The sequence below is a fragment of the Hyaena hyaena genome, unplaced genomic scaffold, assembly GCF_003009895.1.
Source record: "Hyaena hyaena isolate Hyena2069 unplaced genomic scaffold, ASM300989v1 scaffold_1528, whole genome shotgun sequence".
NCBI classification, from domain to species: Eukaryota; Metazoa; Chordata; class Mammalia; order Carnivora; family Hyaenidae; genus Hyaena; species Hyaena hyaena.
In genome coordinates, this window is record NW_024082175.1 from 77,691 (window position 1) to 96,675 (window position 18,985).

Consider the following 18,985-nt stretch of genomic DNA (forward strand, 5'->3'; position numbering starts at 1 on the left):
GGGGTGTGAGGGGACTGTCTGTGCTGTGAGGGGACATCTGGGTGTTAGGAGACATCGGGGTGTGAGGGGACATCGGGGTGTGAGGGGACATCGGGGTGTGAGGAGACATCGGGGTGTGAGGGAACATCCGGGTGTGAGGGGACATCGGGGTGTGAGGGGACATCCGGGTGTGAGGGGACATCCGGGTGTGAGGGGACATCCGGGTGTGAGGGACTGTCTGTGGTGTGAAAGGACATCGGGGTGTGAGGAGACATTGGGGTGTGAGGGGACATCCGGGTGTGAGGGGACATCGGGGTGTGAGGAGACATCCGGGTGTGAGGGGACTGTCTGTGGTGTGAGGGGACTGTCTGTGCTGTGAGGGGACTGTCTGTGGTGTGAGAGAACATCCAGGTGAGAGAGAACATCTGGGTGTGAGGAGACATCCGGGTGTGAGGGGACATCCTGGTGTGAAGGGACTGACTGTGGTGTGAGGGGACTGTCTGTGCTGTGAGGGGACATCCGGGTGTGAGGGGACTGTCTGTGCTGTGAGGGGACATCCGGGTGTGAGGGGACTGTCTGTGCTGTGAGGGGACATCCGGGTGTGAGGGGACTGTCTGTGCTGTGAGGGGACTGTTTGGGTCTGCGAGGGGACATCAGGGGTGTGAGGGGACATCCCGGGGCGTGTGATAACTGTGCAGGGAGTAGGGAGAGGGGCGTCGAGGCACCGCCTCCCCCTCCCGCCCCCAGCAGGCTCCAGGCTGGGCGGGCGGGGCCTAGAGGCCGCCGGGACTACGTGTCCCAGCAGGCGGTGCGGCCACGTCACTTCCGGCGGAGCCCGCGGCGCGCGTGTGGGAGTGTGCGAGCGAGTGTTTACTTCCGGCCGCCGCCGCCGCCGCCGCGGGCTGAGGGCCGAGCGTGTCGGGCGGCGGGCCCCGAGCAGCCATGGACTGGCTCATGGGGTGAGTGGGGCGGCGGGGCGGGAGGCCCGGGGCGGCGGGGCGCGCTGCGAGCCGCTCGGGTCCGGGGCGTCGGGCCCGGGCGGAGCGGGCCGGCCGGGCGAGGGGCGTCTCCTCAGGGACGGGGTGGCGGACGGGAGCTGCTGACCGCGGGGCTGCGGCCGCGCCGGCCCGGGGCAGGACGGACAGGCGCCCGCCCCCGGTGACCAGCGCAGGTCCGGCGGCTGCGGCTCGCCGCTGGGTTGTGGGGAGGGGCGGCCCGGGTAGGGGGGAGGTCGGCCGGGGCCGCTCTCGCCGGCCGCCGCGGGGAGCCGGCCAGGGAAGAAAGAAGCGTGTCGCCGGGCAGGGACACTTCGCGGGGGGCCGGGCAGATCCGGTCCCCAGTGCTGGCGCGGCCGCCGGCGGGGCCGGGGCGGCGGGGGCCGGAGGGCGGGGAGCGAAGGAGGGCAGCCGTAGGGCCCTGCGCTCGGCTGGAAACCTGGGAAGCACAGCGGCGCGTCGCCTCCCGAAGTTACTCTCCCCGATCTCGGGTGAAAACTTTTTTGTTTTTGAGGAGCGAAAAGGGCGGGCACTTTTCACCTGGTGGCGCGGCCCTCGTCCGTCCCCGCCCGACGCTCCGAGCGCCCCCTCCCCCCGCAGCTCCGCCGCCCCGGGGGCTGGGCCGGGAGCGGGCAGGTGGAGGTGCCCGGGCCGCCCCGCGGCCCTGGCAGGGAGGTGGGCGGCCTTCGTGTCGGGGTCTGTCGGGTCCCCGCTGGGCGCAGGGCGGGGAGGGGGTCCTCCTGTCCAGCCCGCAGGGCGGCCGCGGGTTTGGGAAGGGGAGCCCGGCGGAGATGGGCACGGGAGGGATGGATGGATGGATCCAGAGGCCAAAGAGGAGTAAGATTGGGCAGGGGAAGGCCTGCAGCCAGAGCGCCGGGCTCGCGCGGGCCGGGTGGGGTGGCCCAGGGGACCGTCGCGGGCCGGGGTGGGGCGCTCAGCTGGCCTCTGGGGCGGGCAGAACCCGGTCCTGGGCCTGCTGCTCCTGGGCTGTGTGACTTCACGCCATCAGTTCGCCTCTCCAGACCTGCTTTTCTAAAGCCGTCTGTGAAACGGAGATGGCAGTGCTTGTGGGGCCAGTTCCGGGAGGGTAAACTGAGGCAGCGGAGACAAGCACTTCGCGGTGCTTGGCATCGGGAACCGCGGCTGCGCTGGGACGGACAGGTGTTTGGTAGGAGGCCTTGGGACCCATGGGCCTGCGGGTTGAGGGCGGGCAGCCGTGTCTGCGTGTATTGGGAGGGCCGCCCCGGGAGTGTGTTTCAGAGCAGCCTGTTGGCTGCGCTGCCTTCACAGCGCTGTGTGTCCATCAGTCTGAGTGTGGGATTGTTGGGGAGGGGCTGGGGTCATCACGGGCTCCCGTCCCCGGGGCAGGTGTTCTGGGCTCCGCAGCCACCCGCAGCCAGTCCTTCACGCTGAGTCCTGTGCTTTGTGTGCTCCAGCCATCCTTGCGAGTGTCCAGAAATGAACCAGTTAGGCTGACCCGGCCCCGGTTCTCGAGGCCCTGGTCAAGACGGCAGCCAGGCGGCTCCTCGGGGTTAGGTCAGCGGAGCGCCCGCCTCCTGGGTCCCGTGCTGAGGACGCTGGTCCAGGTGCTGGCGGAAGATGGCTCTGAAGGTGATGGGGCCTGGAGCTGCTGCTTGCTCGGGCCTTCGGAAGGGGAGGAGCGCTTCCTGCCGCCGGGCTGTGAGACGGCAGCTCCGGAAGGACGCCAGCCATCCCGACAGAGGGATTCGAACGGGGCTTGGTTATCTGTGCACGTGTGGTTGTAAGTTTCGTGGGTTGTGTATCGGAGATGGTAAATTGTAAGTTCTTGAACGGTTCCTTAACTGTGAGTCTCCCACCCTTTGGAACAAAAGTGACACGGTTCCAGTTGTCGAGCAGCAGAGTTCCTCCAGAGCCTGCTTTCAAGGCGTCGTTACCCCAGGACGCGAGAGCTGGGGGGCCCGGCGCCCTCTGTCCCTCCCACGTTTGCTGAGCACCTGCTGTAGGAAAGGAGGATGCCTAGGCCTTGGCGTTCCAGCTGCAGAGCGAGCAGGAGAGACCCCAGCTGTCACTCCCGCTGGTCTCTCCTAGCGGTGGGCCAGCCAGTGGCAGGGGAAGGAACTTGTCCCTTCTACACGCTCAGGGCCGCGGCTTTAGCTGGCCGTCGATCCTTTCTCTGGCTTTCAACCTGGAAGAATTGAGGAAACATTATTATTATTTTTTTTTCTACTATTTCGTGACATTTTTATTAATTCACACCATTATCAACCGGTTAGTCTGAAATACAGTTCTCTTCTTACGCCTTAAACAGTTTTTCTTCTTTTTTAAGAAAGTGTCTTTGCAATGGTTCAGCTCAGGTGACAAAGTATGGACTCCACTGTAGTAGCAGACACCGCTCCGCCTGCCCCACTGGCAGCTGTCACAGGCAGAGCAGCGAATGGACGTACTTGTCCGTCACAGAAAGTGCTTTGCTGAGTAACACGGGCGGCCTTATCTGAGGAAGGGAGGTCTTGCTGCAAACCTGCCGGGGGAAGCCGAGGATAACGCCAGCGTGTTATGACTTGCCGTTGGAGCTGCTGGGACTTACTTGGAGAACAGTTTTGTGATGTGTAGCTTACGTCCGTGTGTTTTCCTGCACGTTCCCTCCGCTTGGCATGGAGCTGGCTCGTGAACTAGGTGCATAGTACTTTTTCTTTCTTTTTATAGAGTAATTCCTGACTTGAGAAGGGTCACCACTTCTTGTGTGGCTGCCTCTTTAGTCCTTGGCTATCTTCATTCTGGACGGCTGATGACAGGGGACACCCTCGCCCCTGGGAAGGAAGTGGGCCCCAGAAGAGATGCTGCGTGAGCTATATCAGATTCCACGTGGTCCCAGACAGCGAGGAGCCCTACGCAGAGTGGGGGTGGCTCAGGAGAAAACTTTTGTCTTATTCTTAACTGGCAGTGACAGGCGTTTGTGAGCAGACGATGAAAGTGCAGTTTAGTTTTTACCCGACAGAAAGCACAGTCCAGAAGCTTCTGAGCATCTGGGAATGTAGAAGAGGAAATGCACTTCCTCCCACTTCTGAGTGGGGGGAGCACCTCAGCCCTCCCACTGGGCCTGGGCGGGGCCAGCAGGGTGAAGTTTGCAGGGACGTGCCTGCCCTCCACCCTGCAGACTGGGCCCGGGGCCAGGGCAGGGGCAGGCGCACCCAGCCCCCGTCCTGGGGCCGCAGCCGCCCTGCTGTTCTTTGAGCGGCAGAGGAGGTGGGTGGCGTGTGTAGTTCAGCGCCCTCTGGCTCCGGCAGGGGCACCGCCTCCGGTGCTGGCATTTGCCGCAGCCCGTCATGGAAGTTGGCGCTCCTGGTCAGCTGGCTGGTGTTTCTAAATGGCCACAGGGCTTCCTGGCCTGTCTGGCTTGGCCTTCAGGAATCTTGCGCTCAGTTGAAGGAGATAAAATCCTGTGTACACGTACCTGTGCAGGATTCGAATGAGCTGTTGACGTTTTCTCTGCACTTTGGCTCATGGGATGACTTGCTTGGGACTGACCGCCAAATCTGACCTGGAGGGCGCCCCAGCCGGACTTGCCTGAGGCACCAGACTTTTGTTTTGTAACAGCCTCATTGAGGTATAGTTTACACAGCATAAAGTTTACTTGTTTCAAGCACATGATTGGGTGACTTTCATTGAAAGCACAGAGCTGTGTAGCCATCGGCACGGTTCAGTACGCTGGCATTGCCATCGCCCCGAAGGAGCCTCTTGTCCGTCAGCAGTCACGCCCCTTTCCCACCTCCAGGTAGTCGCTGATTTACTTCCTCTAGGTCCGCTTATTCTGGGCATCTCCTGTAAATGGAATCACAACATGTGGTCTTTTGTGGCTCTTCACTTAGTGTAATGTTTAAAAGTTTGTTCATGTCGCGTGTGGATCAACCATCAGGCCTTTCAATGGCCAGGTGATATTTCCGGGTGTGGAGAAGTGCACGCTTTGCCTCTCTGTCAGTGGGTTGGGTGGTTCCCACTGTTTGCCGATCGTGAGCGATGCTGAGGTGACCCAGCGTTTTCTGACCATGAGCTGGACCACTCCCTCAGCTGAGGTTACCTTCGGGTCCTGACGGCATCCACTCTCTGCCGTGGGCCGGGCCCTATGCTTCCAAGATCGAGGAGGCAGTTTTTGCTTTTCTCAGGCTGGTTCAGGAGGGCCACAGACACGGGTGACAGAGCGTGGAGGGGTGAGTGAGAGAGAGTTGGGGTGGAGAGGCCAGGCTGGGAGGCTGGCTTGGAGCAGGGGAGCTCATATGGGAAGATGCAAAGGAATTTTCCGAGTGGAAAGGAAGGATCGTGGCCCGGGTGTGTGCAAAGGCCCGGAGGCATTGCTGAAAAACCTGTCCTCCAGCTGGTGACCCCCTCGGAAGCTGTGATGGTGGAGCGTCCAGGTTGGCGGTCGGTTGGGTCTGGGCTGGCGGAGCTTCTTGGCTGCGGCCGACGGTGTGTTCCCATTCCCGTTAGTGGGAACGCCTTGCTGGGATGAGCCTGTGCACCTGGGCGCTCTCAGCAGCACCTCGTTTCTCGATTGCCCTCCTGCTTGCAGTGTCCCCGGGAGCTTTGCGGGGGGCGTCCCAGCAGCTGTGTCCCTGATGGGAGACGGGACATGCGCTCACCAGGGCTGCTGCCCAGGGAGGGGGCTGTGGCCAGGGAGGGCCCCGGGCCACCTTGGTGCCGCTGCCCTTCCCGCTAGGTGCCACCGCCTAGTGCCTGCTCACCAAGACCTCTTCCCTAGACTCCCGGCAAAGCCAGACGCCACCAGGGGGTGGGTGGCCGCCAGACGTTGTCAGGAGCTGGTGGTGGCTTGGGAGGGGTTCACTTGGTACAACGGGGCTGTTGTTCTCTCTAAGGCCTGCTGTGGGAGGGAGCCGTGTGGTTCGGGAAGGTGGGTCCAGAGGCCTGGGCGGGGATGCCTGTGCCCGTGTTCTGCTTCGTCCTGGAAACTGACACACAGCCAGGGCCCGTGCTCTCGGCTTTGTTGTGAACGTGCCCGTGTGGCTTGTGAGGTGCTCAGTGAGGCTCCCTCTGGACTTCCTGGGCACGTGGCTGCTGGGAGCTAGTCAGGGAGCTGGTCTCGGTCCCCACCCGTGACTTGTGTGTGCCTTTCCTCCCATGGTGTCAGCCTGTCCGGAAAAGGAGGTGGCGGGTGCTGTTCCTGTCTGACTTGGCGGGAACGCCTCCCTTCTTTGTCTCCCGTGTTTGTTTTCCTTCCAGTGCAGGGTTGCCCCTGGCTGGGCACACCCCCCGGGGTTGGGAGCTGCTCTGTAGAGCAGCGCATGGAGATGTGGACATAGGAAGAGTTGAAACCAAGGACTGAACTGTGGAGGCTTAAAGAGGAAAGAGGGAGGTGCTGGGTGGGGTGTCCAGGCTGCGTGTGAGCTGTGGCTCTGTTCTTGCGTAGAGCCATGCGGCTTTGGGCGGTGACCGCATTCACGTTGTCACCTTCTGGTTCCTTTCTCTTTGAAGACGGTTTCCTTTGCCAGCTCGGAAGAGCTGATGAAGCACGGCTGCTGAGGTGGGACATTCATCCTCTTCCTTCCTGTGGCTGTTCCTGGGCGTATCCCGGGGATGGCGTGGGGTGTAGCTACAGCCAGTCACACCTTTCTGTTTGTTTGGATGTTGTTGCTGTGTTGGGTAACAGTGGTGAGTTTTGGTGTTGGTTGAGTGTTTCTGCGTAGGGTGATGGCGGGGAGCTCCTGCAGGGGCACACGCCTTTTCCCCAAAAGGCAGGCTGACCCTCGGGAAGCGGGGAGGTGTGCCCTCTTCCCCCCAAGGTCAGGAAACCTTTCCCCTCCAGCCTTTGCACCAGGCTGGCCCTGGGCTAGCAGACTGTTCTCTCCAGAACGGCGCCCCTGGAGTCCCATGGTCTCAGGGACTGCACTGCCTGCACCCACCGAAGTGGCCAGCTCCCCCTTCACTGGCTGTGCCCTCCAAGGCCAGCAGGGAAACGCCCCCCCGCCTCCCCCCTCCCACCCCCCGGCTAACAGCTTGCCAGTCTGACTCTTAGCAGTAGTGTGGGTGGCTTAGCCAGGTCGTGGGTATGTGTCCCACATTCAGTCCTGGGGTCCACTGGACTCGGCCGCACTGTGCCAGGTAAATGTCTCCTTTTTGGGCTTTGGGTGGTCTCGGTTGCTGTGAAGTCCACCCCAGAACTTAGTGGCTCCAAACAAGGACCACCATTTCTTTCAACTCTGGGGTGATGGGTGAGGCCTCAGGTTCCCTGTACGGCCTCTCTGCAGGTGGACTCTGGAGCCGTAGTCTCAGACTTTTTGGTCTCAAGCTCCCCTTACATTCTTAAAAATTACTGGGTTTTGGGGCGCCCGGGTGGCTCAGTAGGTTAAGCGTCCGACTTCAGCTCACGTCATGATCTTGTGGTTTGTGGGTTCGAGCCCCGCATCGGGCTCTGTGCTGACAGCTCGGAGCCTGGAGCTGCTTCAGATTCTGTGTCTCCCTCTCTCTGCCTGTCCCCTGCTCATGTGCGTGCACCCTCTCTCTCTCTCACTCACTCTCACTCTCTCTCTCCAAAATAAACATTAAAAAATTATTTTTAATTATTGGGTTTATGCGGGTTGTAGCTGTCAATATTTACTATATTAGCAAATAAGATAAAGAAATTCATAAGAATATTCTTTAATTCATTTAAAAAGAATAATGAGCCCCGTGTATGTCAACATAAATTTTTTTTCAATTAAAAAGTATATTTTGCAGAATAAAAAGCATGAGAAGAATGATCTGACTTTTTGCAAATCTCATAAACTGGATCCTTGTATCTGCCTCTGGGTTTGTTCTGTTATAGTCTTACAAGTCACGTAGCTTCTGGAAAGTTCCTCTGTACATGGGGAAGACAATGGGACTGAGAGGCAAGTATCATATCCAAGTTGCCCTGAGAAGAGCTTTACCTTGGCCCTCAGGTCACACTTCAAGCACTGCGACGGGCTCTCTCCGTGGCCTTGCTGTAGCAGGAGAGCCACTGTGGAAGCTGTTGGAAGATGAGTGTCACCTCTGCTGTGTCAGTCAGACAAGTCACAGGGCCACCCAGATATGGTGGGAGGGGCATCACGTGTGGGGAAGGGGAGGGTTGCCGACAGCCCTGTCCGCAGAGCAGGGGGCGCGGGAACGTTGGGCCAGTTTGTGCTGGGAGTCCAGGTGACCGTCCCAGCTCAGCCCTTCCTTCAGGTGGCGGGTCATGTGTGTGCAGATATGGTGCTCGGGGCCGCTGTCCCGCACAGGTGCTGAGACCACGTGGCTCCGGGGCCAGGTGCTTCAGGTTTGAGTCCTGGCACCACGGCTTCTTTAGGGCCCCGGAGCCTCTATTTAATCATCTGCAACACGGCCTGAGTCGTCACCTTCCTGGCAGCGCTTGGGGGGGTTTTGTGAGGTGTCCACGTGTGGTGCGGGTGCGCCTCAGGTGGTTGTTGTAGGGAACCTCCCGCCCCCAGCTGAGACGGGGCTTAGCACCAGCCCGGTCTGAGAACTCCTTTCCCTGCCTGCAGTTTCTTCTTGGAGACCTGGGGCCGGGCGGCGTGGGAGCGGTCCCCGTCCTGCCCATTCCCCCGCCCCGTGCCGGCTGCGGTGGGCAGCGCGTGTGCTCAGGGCCCCAGCGGGGCCACGTTGTGTGCAAGATGCACAGGCCTGGCCATCCTGGCTGCTCCCCTCCCAGCTTGTCTGTGCCGAGAACCTCACCACACTGCAGGCTCTAGAGTTCGCCGTTGTCCTACATGTCACCTTGTCACTATCGCCTCTGTCCTGCTCTTGGAGAGCTGCTGTGTCGGAGAGCAGGCCTTGTGTCCTGGTCCCTAGGGAGAGCCCGGTCTGCTGAGCACACAGTCCTGTGGGCACGGCTGCTCTCAGGACTGCAAGGTTGGCACCCGGCGTGCGACCCCGGGGTCCTGTGGCGGGTCAGGCTCTCAGGGTGGCCATGGGCAGAGGCTGAGGGTTCGGGGGCTCGGCGCTCTCTGGAGACTGCTTGACCCTGTCTCCAAGCAGACAGTGCCTTCCATCCGTGACCCGCCCGTTCCCAGTGCCGTGGGGCCCGAGCTGGTGGGATGTCATGGTGCCTTGCTTGCCTTCCCTGCAGCCACCAGCACCTCTGCTGACGCAACCCCAACGTCGTTGGAAGGACCCTGGCGCCCCGTCTGCTCTCCTGACTCCACCTTTTGCTCCTGGGGTTGCCAGGTCACCAGGCCATCCCTTGCGTTCCGTGCCCCATGCCTGTGCTGGCACCATCACCCGCTGGCCCGCACAGGATGCTGCGGCACCAGGTAGCAATGGCACAGCCGCCTTTGTGATCGATGACGCGGGTGCTGTGGCCGCTTACTCCCTGTGCTCTATACTTTCTTAGTCGTGAGCGTGTTCCTGCTGCCAGAGGGCGGAGGCGGAGAGGGCGCTGGCCTCACCGACTCGGGCTCCTCGTCACCCTGTTGTTGGACAGGAGGGCACCGGCCATGTCTCCCCTTTCCCGGCCTCCCCACAGCCATCCTGCCCGGTATTTCTCCCATAGCAGACTCCCCACTTCCTTCTCCCTCTGCCCTCCGCAGGTGGGCTTGCTCTCTCACCCCTCCTGGGCTGGGGGTGGGGCTGGGGGTGGGGGCAGCCAGTTCCAGCTCCTCCCGGCCTCTTCCTGTGCTGCCCCAGCACTGAGCCCCTGCCTCTTCCCCTCCCTCAGCTCTCCCCCAGTGCCCTCCCTGCTTCCCCCTGCCTTTCCCCTCCCCCTCCCCGCTTCCCTTCTTTCCCTCCGTGTCTGGGCCTGGTGGGGGGCAGTCCCAGGGCAGGGCAGTAAGCTTCAGGAGCAGAGGCCATTGGCTGCGCCCCTGCCTATCCACGGGCAGCCCCTAAAAGGAGACACCTGCTTTAGCATGAGTGACGTGCCTGCGTGGCGGCGTGTGATCCTGAGTGAGCAGTGCCCCGTTCCCGTGGCCCATCAGCTGGGCCTCCAGTTGGGGGGGCGGGGGGCAGTGTCTTGAGCCTGCTTCGGGATGCACGAGGGGTATGTGTGACCTGAGGTTAGGCTTACCTCTAAGCCTGGGTGGCGTGTCTCCACTGTGGAATGAAGGCACAGGCCGAGCCCTGCGAGGCCAGCGGCACAGAAGTAGCTGCCGTATTCCTGGCAGTTTGTGAAAAGGTGGTGGCTTTGGCGGTGCTTGTTCCTGAGAGGGCTACCGCCCTCTCCCTGCCCGCCCGCCCCCTGCAGGCCCTTGAGGGGGCCATGGGGACACTGGCCTCAGCTTGATGCTTTCGTTGCTGTCAGGCAGGTGATTTGGTGAGAACCAGGGCCGCGCCAGCTGCACCCCACAGGGCAGAGGCTGTGCTCCCTCACGGAACACACGTGGCTCGTCGGCACAGGACCCGGAGCCAACGGCACGTTCCCGTAGGGCCCCGGATCCCATGCTTAGGGCCTGTCGGCTTGGTCCGGCCTACTGGGTAGGCTCTGGTTGCTGCACGTGACTGTGGCCCCTTTGGCCTGTTGCGTGTGTCCCTGGGGAGCTGTGTGGTCATGGGGGTGGAGGGTAGCCACTCCAGAAGGGTCGGAAGTAGGCATTGTCACCAGTCCTGGCTGCTCATTAAGTAGGAGCTTCCAAAACAAACATGCCTCCGGGCTGTGGCTGTTTGTAGTTTAAGGCTGTTCTCTACCTGTTCCCTGTCTCCCCCTCACTGTCAGCCTGAGGTGCTAGGACAGCTGGGGGGAGAAAGGGGCTGACTGGGAGTTGCTTCCTGTGGTGTAGATGGGCTGCCCGTGCCCGTGGCATGTGTCCCCACAGCCTGGTGTGTCTCTGGAGGCAGAGCTAGGTTCTTGAATGTGAGCAGCACCTGCCTGGCAGAGCTAATGTGTTCCCACTTCTAGGCGGCTCTGGCCCGGGGGTGCCTTTGGGGAGGGGCTGCTCTCTGAGCATCTCATTTAGGAAGAGCGTCCGGCAGGCTTGGGGCTACTCCCAGCCTGTCCCATTCAGCAGGCTGTGCATGCCCTGGCCTCAACCCCAGGCCGCCAGCCAGCCTCACAGGGCCTCAGTGAAAGGGAAGGGAGACCCTGAACTGCAGAGAACACTCAGGTGGTCACCAGAGCGGAGGGACGGGATGGGGACCAGGTAGTGCACTTGTGAGGAGTGTGGGGTCACATATAGAGGTTTGGAATCACAAGATTGTACACCTGAAACTAACATTACAGTGTGTGTTAACTGGGATTTAAATAAAAATCTTTTAAAAAAAGGAAAGAGGGAAATGCCAGGCAGCAGGCTTCAGAGCTCACAGCCTGCCCTCCCGACCTTCAGAGTCCGCAGCCTTCCCCCTCCGACCCTCAGAGCACGCAGCCTTCCCCTCCGACCTTCAGAGGCCGCAGCCTTCCCCCTGACCTTCAGAGGCCGCACCCTACCCCCCCGACCTTCAGAGCCCGCAGCTTTTCACCTCCTGACCTTCAGAGCATGCAGCCTTTCCCCTGACCTTCAGAGCGTGCAGCCTTCCCTCTGACCTTGAGAGCATGCAGCCTTCACCCCCTGACCTTCAGAGCGCACAGCCTTCCCCCCTGACCTTCAGAGGCCGCAGCCTTCCCCCCTGACCTTCAGAGGCCACAGCCTTCCCCCTGACCTTCAGAGCGCGCAGCCTTCCTCCCTGACCTTCAGAGTCCGCAGCCTTCACCCTTGACCTTCAGAGGCTGCAGCCTTCCCCCTGACCTTCAGAGCGTGCAGCCTTCCCCCCCGACCTTCAGAGCCCGAAGCCTTCCCCCCTGACCTTCAGAGCTTGCAGCCTTCACCCCCCTGACCTTCAGAGCGCGCAGCCTTCCCTCTGACCTTCAGAGCCTGCAGCCTTCCCCTCTGACCTTCAGAGGCTGTAGCCTTCCCCCCCGACCTTCAGAGTGCGCAGCCTTCCCCCCTGACCTTCAGAGCCTGCAGCCTTCCCCCCTGACCTTCAGAGGCTGCAGCCTTCCCCCGACCTTCAGAGCCCGAAGCCTTCCCCCCTGACCTTCAGAGCGCGCAGCCTTCCCTCTGACCTTCAGAGCCTGCAGCCTTCCCCTCTGACCTTCAGAGGCTGCAGCCTTCCCCCCCTGACCTTCAGAGCCCGCAGCCTTTCACCTCCTGACCTTCAGAGTCCGCAGCCTTCACCCCTGACCTTCAGAGCCCATAGCCTTCCCCCTGACTTTCAGAGCATGCAACCTTACCCCCTGACCTTCAGAGCCCGCAGCCTTTACCCCCGACCTTCAGAGCCCGCAGCCTTCCCCACTGACTTTCAAGCGCGCAGCCTTTCCCCACACCGACCTTCAGAGCCCTCAGCCTTCCCCCCCTTGACCTTCAGAGCCTTCAGCCTGCCCTCTCGACCTTCAGAGCCTTCAGCCTGCCCTCTCGACCTTCAGAGCCTTCAGCCTGCCCTTTCGACCTTCAGAACGTGCAGCCTTCCCCCTCTCGACCTTCAGAGCGTGCAGCCTTCCCCCTCTCGACCTTCAGAGTGCGCAGCCTTCCCCCCCTAACCTTCAGAGCCCTCAGCCTTCCCCCCCGACCTTCAGAGCCTGCAGCCTGCCCCCTCCTGACCTTCAGAGCCTGCAGCCTTCCCCCCCCCGACCTTCAGAGCCCACAGCCTTCCCTCTCAACCTTCAGAGCCTTCAGCCTGCCCTTTCGACCTTCAGAGCACACACCCTTCCCCCTCTCGACANNNCCGACCTTCAGAGCCTGCAGCCTGCCCCCTCCTGACCTTCAGAGCCTGCAGCCTTCCCCCCCCCGACCTTCAGAGCCTGCAGCCTGCCCTCTCAACCTTCAGAGCCTTCAGCCTGCCCTTTCGACCTTCAGAGCACACAGCCTTCCCCCTCTCGACCTTCAGAGCGCGCAGCCTTCCCCCCTGACCTTCAGAGCCCTCAGCCTTCCCCCCCGACCTTCAGAGCCTGCAGCATGCCCCCTCCTGACCTTCAGAGCACACAACCTTCCCCCCCCCGACCTTCAGAGCCCACAGCCTTACCGCCTCCCCCACCTCGACCTTCAGAGCCTGCAGCCTTCCCCTCTGACAGTTGCACAGCATCTTTAGAAGCCTCAGCCAGCCCCTGGAGCAGGCTCTCCGTCGGGGAGGTTTGTCGGGGAGGTTCACCCATTGAGCCACACTGTCTCTGCTTAACCCAGTCTCATCAAAGCAGACCCTTTTGATAGCTTCACAAGGACTGTCTCTAGTTCGGAGAATGGGGGCCCTAGCATAGTGTTCCCCAGTGGGGGAGGAGAGATGGGGTGCACAGGAGGTGATGTTTACTGAGTGGGCCCCCTGGGTCCAGCCACATGGAGGGCAGAGCAGGCTGATAGGAGGTGGTTGGGTGCCCCTGTCACCGCAGCTTTTTTTTTTTTTAACGTTTTATTTATTTCAGAGAGAGAGAGAGAGACAGACAGACAGCGAGCAGGGAGGGTCAGAGAGAGAGAGAGATAGAATCTGAAACAGGCAGCAGGCTCTGAGCTGGCAGTCAGCACAGAGCCTGACGCGGGGCTCGAACCCACAAACCATGAGATCATGACCTGAGCTGAAGTCGGATGCTTAACCGACTGAGCCACCCAGGCGCCCCCACTGCAGCTTTATCTTGGTGGTGCCTTCCTAACAGCTGCTGGGGACTGGGAGTGCAGGTGTGGAGAATAGAGCTGGTCCTTACTAAGGTCCCTTATTCTCCCGGGCCTCTTTCATTCTTTAGAAGTGGGAGTAAGCAGGGCGCCTGGGTGGCTCAGTTGGTTAAGCATCTGACTCAGTCTCAGCTCGGGTCATGATCTTGCAGTTTCGTGGGCTCGAGCCCCACATTTAGCTGCACTGATGGTGTGGAGCCTGCTTGGGATTCTCTCCCTCTCTGCTCCTCTCCTACTCACACTGTCTCTGTCTCTCTCAAAATAACTTGAAAAAAAATTTTTAAAAAGTGGGAGTGGGCCATTTTCCTTCCCTTACTGAGTGGTGGCTGTGGTTATAAATGATGGAGAGTGCCCACGTGGGTGCCTGGTGCTGGGGTGGCGGGTGAGGGTGGTGTTTTTATGAATGTCATCAGTTGTACTGGGAGGAGAGGGTGGGATGCTCTGTGCTTGGAAGCCCCTGAGACATCCTCAGTCCCTTCCAGGGACTCAGAAGGATGGGCGTGTGCCGTTAGACCATTCTCAGACTGTGTGTGGTGGCCTGGCGTGGATGCTGCAGACATGAGCTGACAGTACCAACTTGGTTTCTGAGCCCACCAGGCTGTACCTCTGAAGGGTGGGGACTGACTTGCACCCACTTTTGGCCCCCAGAGCCCGGTACACTGAGCACCTGGTCCCTGTGTAAAGTGAGGGGGCCCCCCGTCAGCATCCCACAGAGCTGGCCGCTGGTGGTCTCACCTCCTGGGGATGTTTCGGTTGGAGGCATTGCAGGGGTTGGGTGGGGGCTTCTGGCCCCTCCATCCTCTGGTGCCAGGACAGCCTCACGGTGCAAAGGACCCCGCTCTGGGGGCCTTGTGCGGTGGAACCAGCCTGGGCCAGGCCAACACCGCGTGGCTGTAGGGCACGAATCACAGGAGGTGCCCTGAGCAGTTGCGGCCTGGTACAGGGCCGCCCCCATCCCTGACTGCTGTCTCCAGGTGCCGGTGACTGTCAGCCCTGCATGTGGGTCGGTTGGCAGAGAGGCCTCCAGAGCCAGGCCAGAGGGGGCCTGTCACACCAGTGTGACTGCGCTTCCTGGGTGGTTGGGTTGGGATGCACTGGGGAAGTGTGGGAGGCATAAGAAGGCTTTTGTGTGCTGTGGGGGCCGCCTCGGGGAGCCGCCAGAGTAGACAACGTGCGTCTGGTATCTCTAGTGGCTGCACCCTTTTGAGCTGATCCGCTTCATCTGCGTAGAGTGCTCCTGAGGCCCAAGGAGGAGACGGAGTAGCAGGTTCCAGGTGCAGAGGGGCACTTGGGTGCTGGGTCCCCATGTGGAAGGTGGAGGTCCACTTGGATCTAGGGCATCTAAAGAATTCCAGAGTCTTAGTTAAGAACACTGCTAGAGGCTTTCCTGAGTAAAGAGGTGGTAACACCCACTTCCTCACTCTTTGCCTTGTGAGCACCACTGGGTGTTCGTTTGTGTTCCCTGCTGGTGTGTGAGGGAGCAGGGTCCCTGCTGGTGTGTGCCTGTGGAACTTGATGTTACAAGTCTGTTGTAGGAACATGAAAACATGGGAAATGTAGAAAACAAAAAGTGAGTGATCCTGCCATCAGAGACTGTCACTAACGCTGGCATCCTGCAGGGCTGGACTTGCCTGCGGCAGGCAGCAGTCACTGGCAGGGTTCTGGTGGCTGCCTGTGGATGCACCGTGACCCCGCGGTTCCCTGTGCTGGTGTCTGGAGGATGTCTCCTCTGGGACGAGGCCTTGCAGATCACGCACTGTACCCGATGTGGGCATTTCCTCGGGTAGAATTCTGGAAGGGGACTGGCAGCCTCTGAGAGCAGGGCCTGCGAGGGTCTTCCTGGCGAGGCTCTGCCCACTCACCTTCCCGACAGCAGGCACTCACAGTGTCGGCAGGCACTCACCTCTGGTTTGTGGCCAGCTGCCTGTGGCACTTTTGTGAGAAATACCTTTGCCGTGTTGACAAGTAAGGAAGCGTGTTTGGTTCGAGCACGTTTCCCTGAGGCCCGCTGGGCCTGGCATTCCCTTGTGCTGGGCCCGCGTGTGCTTGGTGAGTCTTCGGTCCGCTCTCTGTGTACTGGGGGGTCTTGCGACTCTGGTTTCTTGCGACCGGCCTGGGTTCTGTGTGCTCTGAGGGTATTAATCCCAAGTCTTAAGATTTTAGAGTTCTTAAAGAAACAAGAGCAAAGACAAAGTGGGGGAGTCACAGCTGATGGAAGTGGGGCTACCCCCCAGGGCTCCACTTCTTGCTGTTCCCTGGGGACATTCGTTCTTCAGCAGAGCAGAGCGTGCATGCAGCCATGCCACCTGGACCAGAGAACCCACAGGGGCCAGGGTGTGCCAGGACACCAGAATGGTAGCCGTGGGGCTGCAGTGTGTGGGCATGTTTGGGCTGAGAGACAGAGCCCCACACCCTCTGCTAGGCAGCTCTGGGGTGTAGCCTGGGGAGGGCTGTAGGCACAGACCAGATCTGGGCCCTGTGCCCTGCCCTTTTCCTTCCTGGCTAAGGCATGGGGGGTGATCTCAGCATTCCGTGTTTTCTTGTACGCAATTTATCACCGCCCCCTCCCCCATATGCACACGTGCATGCGTTATTGGAGCTGTGTGCCATTTGGATTGTTCTCTTGGGAAGAAATTTGGTTCACATTGGTACCATGAGCTATTCAGGAGCCCCTTGCTTGCCGAGTGCCTCCTTGGGGCTGCGTTTGGTCACTGAGGCTACAAAGGATATTGAGAACGCATTGGGGCAGGGGGCAGTGTGAGAGCCCAGAACAGGGCTTTTCAAGGTGCCCCTGAAGAAACACTCATCCTCTGAGATGCTGCATGAGTTTGGAAAGCCCTGGCTGAAGCCTGGGGTCCTTGGGAAGCTCAGTGGTCAGCAGCAGCAGTTTGGCTGTGAGCTGCCCTAGGGAAGATCACCATATGAACTGTTTGCACAGCTGGTGGGTCACAGCCCTCTCCCAGTCCCTCTGCCCTGTTTCCTCTTGGGTGTGGGGTGAATGAACAAAGAAGGGCTGAGAAGGAATCCAGGCTGCCGCTGGCCTCACCACCCCCTGCCCGCCTCACCCCCCTCTGCCCCTGCCTGCCCACCAGCTGATGATGGACTGCAGAGAGGAGTTCTCCTGGATGGCCGGGTGTCTTCTGGGAAGTGCTCCCAAAGTGTGTTACCTTCTCGCTGTGGATGGTGTGATATTCCCTCCTGTGCCGGCTGAACTGTGTGGTGGCCCACGGGGCAGAAGGTGCGCAGGCCCCAACGCTGCATGAGCTCGTCTGAGAGTCACCGACACGGGCTGTGCAGCCAAGGACTGTGGCTTCAGCAGGAGAACAGAGCAGGCACCTTTGCTGGTCCGGGACAAGTTTCCCTCCTTCTCTGAGGGGCATTTTGTGCTGCACTGGCTCCTGCACCTGTGATAAAAAACATCACAAGTGTTCCCCTTTAGCATGGGCTTCGTCTTCTCTTCCCAGACCCCCGGGTAGCCTCTGCCGTACATGGTTTGGTCGGGGAGGAGGCAGCACCGAGGTGTCCTGAGCCTGCCAGTGGGCAGCTGGCGAGCTGCGTGCTGGCAGCAGGTGTAGGCACTGGCCTCAGTGGGGGAGGTGGTGGCAAGGAGGCCTGGGTGCTCCTTCGGTGTAAGGTCTGCGTGCCAGGTGATCTCGGGCGTCACAACTGCTCCCTGAGCCTCAGCACCCAGACCACAGCCACTGCCCTGCGGACGATTTAGGCTGGGACGCAGTTTGTAGCAGGTGCCTGGTGTGTGGCAGGCATCTACCTTGTTGTAATAATTTGTTGTTGTAATAATCCAGTTTACTGGATTCAGAGAGACAGATGTGGGCACACAGGAGCGCATCTTATGGGCCACTTTGTAATCACACAGGCTGTCCCTGCGGCCTGCCTCCCGGGAGCAGGGCATCCAGGCTGAGCTCGGTGCGGTGATGTTCAGAGGGCACTTGTGTCTGGCTTGCACTTTGGTTGTGGGCTGCACGTTTGCTCCTAGGCTGTCAGAGCAGTGACCCAGGCCTCAGCGGCTGGGGTTTTGAAATGCTTTGTAATTAAAATCCTTGTTTTCAAGTACATTCTATTGTTCCTGCTGGGAAGGCCTCCTACCTTTTTGGCTGAAGAAGTGCTGGGCTCAGCTGAGTTCTGTTGAGAGTTCCTGGCATTTATAATTCATGTAAAAATAAATGTGTTGTCTTGTTGTGACCTTGTTGGCTTTAGTGTACTTCCTCCAAGGCCGACGGAGTGCAGCTGTTGTTCAGTGATGCGGATTGTCAGCCCCGAGGTGTTGCACTCTGACTCTCTCACAGGGACCTGTGAGGAGCAGGCTGTGGCTGTGGGCAGTGCTTCCTCGGGGCGGGGGGGGGGGGGGGGGGGGCGGACTCTGCACTCTGGGCCATTTCTCTCATCTGCTGCCTCCTTGCTGGGCTCATGGCTTTAGGGAGTAGTGTTAGTGGTTTGCAGGCCCCTGAGGTCCGAGCTGTCACCAGGAAGGTGGCAGGGCCCTTGGTTTGTCTGAAGAGCTTCCTGTCACCTGACGTCTGAGCGAGAGTGAGGGCGCAGCCCACTGCCGTCTGCTGGAATTTGGGGCCAGAGGTGGCCTTTGTGGGGCTCACATCCCACTCACCTGGATTCCAGGGCCCTGCTGAGCCCCTTACTCAGACTTCCGGCCTGGACCTCTGAGGCCTGGGATGGAGGAGAGGGTGCGGGAGGCCTCAGAAGGTGGGTCTGTGCCAGCCAGTGCTGTGGCTCAGACCACTCCCTGCCCAGCTGACCCTTCCCTGCTCTGCAGCAGGGCCCTGGGCAGTCCCAGGTAGAGATCTCAGGGGTGCTGCAGTGCTTTTTCTAGACGGAACAGCTCAGCTCTGTGCATCTGGCTGTGCCCTGGGGGATCGTTGTGGGAGCAGCATGTAGGCTGAAGGGCTGGAGCGGCCGGAGGGGTCCTGCTGTCCTGTCCTCTGTAGCCTCCCGTTGTGTGTGGCAGGCTCCTTGCTTCTGTCAGCGCAGCAGGGACCCGAGGGTCACGGCTGACCAAGGGCTAACGCTGCTGGCGGGGCAGTATGGTCAGAAGTGCCGCCTTTGCTGTCCCGGAGACTAGCTGCAGCCCCTTCCTGCCGCCCGCAGGTGCCTGGGGGCCCTTGTTCAGGCCCTAAGCTGTAGGCGCCCTGCCTGCCTGTGAGGTCGGGGCTGCCTTGCTGGTGGGGGCGATGTTCTGGCGTCTGGCACCTGGCGGCACCTGGTCCTGCTGCACCTGCAGTAGTGACCACGTCGTCGGAGCAGGCGCTGCCGTGCAGGGCCCAGGGGCTGGGGTTTTCAGTGTCCTGGCCCTGTGCTGGCCTGACAGGCTGGAGATGTTGGCTGTACTTTCTTGGCCTCTGGCAGTCGGCACCTGTATTGCTACAGGTGACAAAGGTGCTGGGCTTGGGCTGGCCACCCCTTGGG

The 18,985-nt window shown here is 60.6% G+C and overlaps 1 protein-coding gene across 1 annotated transcript in view; it reads left to right on the top strand.

The window, feature by feature from the left end:
• Window positions 1-844: 844 nt before the first annotated feature.
• Window positions 845-18,985, top strand: part of MOB2 (MOB kinase activator 2) — a 73,644-nt gene continuing 55,503 nt past the window's right edge. The window contains exon 1 of the mRNA XM_039224109.1: window positions 845-938. Coding sequence (XP_039080040.1) covers window positions 922-938 — 17 coding nt within the window. The 5' untranslated portion in view covers window positions 845-921. The remainder of the gene's footprint in view (window positions 939-18,985) is intronic.